The following is a 5,125-nucleotide window of genomic DNA, read 5'->3' on the forward strand; positions in this document are numbered from 1 at the left end:
TACCTGATCCTGATGATATAATAATATGATGATAGTACGTTACAATCTGACATCGTGTTGAATTTTGTACACCAAATTAAAAAGTTTAAAGTACTGTTGCAATATTTATTATTAATGTACGAGCCTACCAGGGAAATGGTAATGATAACGTTCAACTTCAAAATGAGAATGAATTATAAAAGTAAAAGGGGGAGTTACATGTGATTTCCTAAAAGAGGATGGGTAATATGGGATGAATGCTAGACAGCTTAAATCAACCGTTTATTCTTATCACTCAATATGATATCCATCCCGCTAGGCGCTAGCCCACTGCCCAAGGGAGGCCCAAACACATCTATTTATTACTCAGGTAGCCAGGAACCCTGAACTCAAGCCCCCTTCCCTTGCTTTTTCTTCCTTCCTCTTCCCTTCTCCATCATCGATCGTCTTTCTCCTTTAATAAGAGGAAAGGGGTTTCCTTTCTGTCTGCTCTGCTTATTTGGTCATTTGGTGGCATAACGGCTATGGCTAAGGTTGTGGCTCTGATGCTCCTGGCACTCTTTGCCATTTCCATGATTGAAGCAACAATGGTGAGTGTTTTTGTTTTCAATGTACTCTCTCTCTCTCTCTCTCTCTCTCTCTCTCTCTCTCTCTCTCCCTCAATATAATAACTTGATGAACTTGTTACAAGGTGCCAATATCCTTGGTCTTGCCCCGTTATCTCCATCCAACATCATGCACTGTATACATTAGCTCGTTAAAGCTCATTATCATTTATCAGAAAAGATTCGTAAATAGATCTTCATCTCCCATTTTCTGCCTTTTGGTTTGATGCAGGTTTTGGCCAAAGAAGCAGAGTACCACTTGGATAGTGTATAAGCCATTTTACCCTTTTCCCTTTTTTCTATTTTTTTCCCTTTTCACGTTCCCTTTCAAAGTTATCATAGTTTTCTATAATTAGTTTCTTTATCAGAGTTTAATTGCTTTGATGAAGTTGAATTGTTAGACTAAACAAACAGCATTAATGTTTTGTGTGTTTCCAGAACCGATATGGACCGGGAAGTCTGAAGTCCTATCGTAAGTAGTCCACTCCTCAACCTTCTGAAGTTCATCTTCTTTGAAGTTTTTGTTAAAGAAAAAACACTTTTGATACATATGTTTCGAATAAAAATCTTTAAAAATTAAAAAAAAAAAGAAACAAAGGGAAGGGAGAACAATGCACAATGAGATATTCGTATGTTGTCTTGTGGTTATGGGGTGGGGGTGGGGCGATGGCGGGTGGAGACAACAAGCATGTGTTTGGCGCACTTCGCTTCCGCAAACTGATGCACAAAATGCGGCATGTTGCCTGGAGAATGGAGACGCAATCAGTCAAACTAGTTTGACTGATGTGATGCAGCTGAGAAGGGGGGAGATCCGGAGATCACTTCACTTTCGCTGTTTGCACTGGGTTTGGGAGACTTTATAACGAGTGTAAAAATATTGGTTTGGGAGACTTTATACATGATTCCTTGGCTAATTCAGTTCATCATTTATCTTTGGGACAAAGTAAAAAATATCGAGTGTAAATACTAAGATGTCATTGTTCATTATGAGATGTGATTGATAGCATAGCAGGTTCCAAAACAGCCCAAGGCCCACTTCATCTCCGATGATTGATCATTTTGTGTTGGATTTGTGATGACTAGAATGCCCTTCGCAATGCACGAGAAGATGCAGCAAGACCCAGTACCATAAGCCATGCATGTTCTTCTGTCAGAAGTGCTGCAGAAAATGCCTGTGCGTGCCTCCGGGTTTCTATGGCAACAAAGGTGTGTGCCCTTGCTACAACAACTGGAAGACCAAGCGTGGAGGACCCAAATGCCCATAATCTTGTACTTTTGGAGCTACACTCTACACTCTATACTCTGAGACTGAGACTGAGACTGAGACTGAGCCTGAGAGTGAGGGGCATACATGCCTTCACTGCCTATTTGCTCTTCTACTCTGTACTCTGTATGCTAATTAGTATCTTATAATAGTAGCTAGTGATGCAGAAGATGAGGCATTGTCCTCTTCTTATTATTTGCTTTGGGTTTTGCTTTTATTTTTTTTTTAGTTACTGTATTTTTACGACGTTCTGTTCCTTTGGGTTTTCATGTTGTATTTCTCAAATGAGAGCGGCAAACCAAAAACAAATATTTACTACTCAAATGAGCGAAAAGGGGAAAGGAATTTACTAGTTCTCTAGCAATCTTAAATCAAATATTTTTTATATATTTCGCTTATTGACATTTTGCATACTCGTACATAAAGATAAGGCCTTAAAAAAATACATTAAAGGTATGAAAGCCTCTATACTCTTTATAGTCTACCCTCTTTGATAAATTGTAAATCCTAATGCGATAAGATCGGTGCCTATTTCTGTTATAGAACATCACAGGTTGGACTGGGGGTTAGATGGTCACTTGCAAATTGCAATTGAAGAGATGTATAATCTGAAATTCTGAATCAGCTGCTGATGGACAAAAACTCAACTTGAAAACACTCTTAGCTTCGACTGAATGTACTCTTTTATACTTTGGGGCTTGCAAGGTACCGATTTAGAAATTTAAAGGGGGCGTGACCGCGTGAATCATTATTAAATCCTGCAGCATAACTTCCACATTTTAGCATTTCCGAGTCCGTTACCTACCACTTTTTGTCCGTTTGCTTTTTATTTTTTCTCTTTTTCTTCGTTTCCTAAAGACAAGGGTTGATACCGCCGTGCATGTTAATGGCTCAAGATGCTGTCAATGACTCAAAACGGGCTCAATGGTTCTTACTTCATAATCATAAATAAGGGAATTAAGGGAAGATTGGGGTTTTCGAAAATAGAAACGTTTAAAGGAATATTCTATAAATTTTTCCGAGGGATGATAATCTTGAAGTTAGGGGAAGAAGGGAAAGTCAAATTGGGATCTCATTCCAATAAAATACGGTCTACTAATACAATGCCAACGAGATCTGACACCGTATATCTCACAATGAGACTCAGACCCACCGTAACCGGCCTTGTATCAGTATCTCAGATGTGTGGTGAGATCGTTTGGATAATCGTGTAAGGCCTTGTTTTGGGAAGCTATTTACCTGGGTGAATGCATTTATCCGAATAATCGTATTTATTCATTTTTTATTTTTTATGTAAATAAGATAACGATCATTTTAATCATGTAAAATACAAAAACGTCTCTTAAATTTTCTGATAATTATAAAAACCTCTCCTATATTCTCATTTTAGCAAAAACCTCTCTTTATTTTTTAAAAAATTAATAAATACCTCCCTTCCATCAACGATCAAGACAAAAAACGTTAAAGAGATTAATGTCTATCTGTTTTTACTAAAATAGCACTGTCGCAGATCTTCTTCCTTACGACACCCAGTGGCAGAATAGCGGTGCACTCCATAATTCGCTCGAGAAATCTGTAGGTTCTCACAGAAAAGTAGCAGAAAATGTCATCCCTTCCTCTTTAAAACCTTTGCAGAACCTTCTCGTCAAACCAGAGTTTCCTCCCTCATTGGGTTTTTCTTCGTCTGTTCTCTCTCTGTTTGGTTTTTCAGAGATGGAGATGATGAAGAGCTTCAGCGGATCTGTAGTCCTTGGTTCTCTGTTTGAACGTTCTCTTGTGCCAGCTTTAAAAGTGCTTGGCTTTCAGTTCTTCACCTGAACGTTCTCTTGTGCCGAATCTGCCGACTGATGGAAGCCGAGACCTCATCTACCCGCTGTCGGTAACGAGTGGGGTGGTAGGATTTATGAAAGATCCGGCAGGTGCCAAGCCTACAACAAAAGTTCTGCTAGAATTATGCGTGGCAGAATGCAATGTCAACGTGGTCGTGGAGGCAGAGCAGTTACAGTGGCGGAGCTAGAAGGATCGGCGGCAGAGATGATAACGAGATCGGCGTTAGAGGCGGGAATAGTTGCAAAGGTGGTGGGTGAAGACAGTGGCAGAGCTAGAAGGATCGACGGCAGAGCAGGAGTAGTTGCAGAGGTGGTGAAGACAGTGGCGAAGCTAGAAGGATTGGCGACAGAGATGTAACGAGATGGTAACGAGATCGGCACAGAGACGGGAGCAGTTGTAGAGATGGTTACAAAGATGGCGGGAAGAGGGAAAGAGCATGGGAAGTGATTTTTGGAGGGGTGGCTCCGCCGGAGGAGGTTGGTTGAGCAGTGGTGCTAGTGATGCAGGGAGAGTGCGGGGCAAAGGCGAAGAGGAAGGGGCCCAAATTCGGTGCTTCAAGAGAATGGACGGCTGGATATGACAGAGGATGGGCGCTGATGAATGTTGATGGACTTTTGCTTCTTTCGACATAGGCAGACCGTAGACGTAGAGTAGAGAGAGAGAGGGAGGGAGAGGTCCGAGTGGAGAGAAGAAAAAGAAAAGAAAACCCCGCATTTTTTTGGGTAAAATATAAAAATAGATGTACATTAATTCATAAAAGGGTAAAATAAGTATTTTGAAAAAAAATGTTATCTCCTTAACGTTTTTCGACGGAAGGGAGGTTTTTGTTAAAATAAAACTATAGGAGAGAGGTTTTTATGATTGTTAAAAAATTTAGAGAAAATTTTTATATTTTAATATTATTACAAGAGACATTTTTGTCCCATTTAAATATTGACAACTTTCTTCCAAATTAAGAAGTAAATTTTTCTTTATTCCCACTTAAATCTGAAAAAAATAAATAAATTTTTTAATCAATAAAAATCAAATTTCCATTGATTAACTTTCCCTTCTCAAAATCCAGAAAAGAAACACCCCTGTATTATTTGGTATTATTGCTAAGCACAGCACAGGTGTCCCTAATTTACCAAAAAAAAATCAAAATTCACCATTCTTGCACCAGCAACAGATACCAATGGCTAAATGCTTTTTCTTTCTGGTCTTACAAAAAATTGAAAGAACAAGAAACTCGCGACTCGAGGGATGGCTAGTCAACAAGTAGGGCTGTTGCTCTGTTAGACAGGGCTCTGGGCCCCATTTCCATCACATCACTGGGTTTGTTAATTCGGACGAGAGTACGAAACCTTTTTTTTTTTGGGAATTTTGGAACGAGAATTACGCAACGCAATCCGGAGGCCAGGGCCATTCAACAAATAAGGCTCCCATCCATCAGGCGATCACAATTCTT

At 39.7% G+C, this 5,125-nt stretch overlaps 1 protein-coding gene across 2 annotated transcripts; it reads left to right on the forward strand.

The window, feature by feature from the left end:
* Nucleotides 1–307: 307 nt before the first annotated feature.
* GASA6 (Gibberellin-regulated family protein) lies at nt 308–2,043 on the forward strand. 2 transcript variants are annotated; one of them, XM_010260047.3, is made up of 4 exons: nt 319–569; nt 817–852; nt 1,023–1,056; nt 1,668–2,043. In XM_010260047.3, the coding sequence occupies exons 1-4, from the start codon at nt 504–506 to the stop codon at nt 1,847–1,849; spliced, it is 318 nt and encodes a 105-aa protein (XP_010258349.1). In that variant the 5' UTR covers nt 319–503; the 3' UTR covers nt 1,850–2,043. The 2 variants fall into 2 exon arrangements, with proteins under 2 accessions (XP_010258350.1, XP_010258349.1); XM_010260048.3 differs by lacking the exon at nt 817–852 and having other exon boundaries at nt 308–569.
* The last annotated feature ends 3,082 nt before the right edge of the window (nt 2,044–5,125 follow it).

Source organism: Nelumbo nucifera, chromosome 4 (genome assembly GCF_055504915.1).
Source record: "Nelumbo nucifera cultivar China Antique chromosome 4, China Antique-T2T, whole genome shotgun sequence".
NCBI lineage: Eukaryota > Viridiplantae > Streptophyta > Magnoliopsida > Proteales > Nelumbonaceae > Nelumbo > Nelumbo nucifera.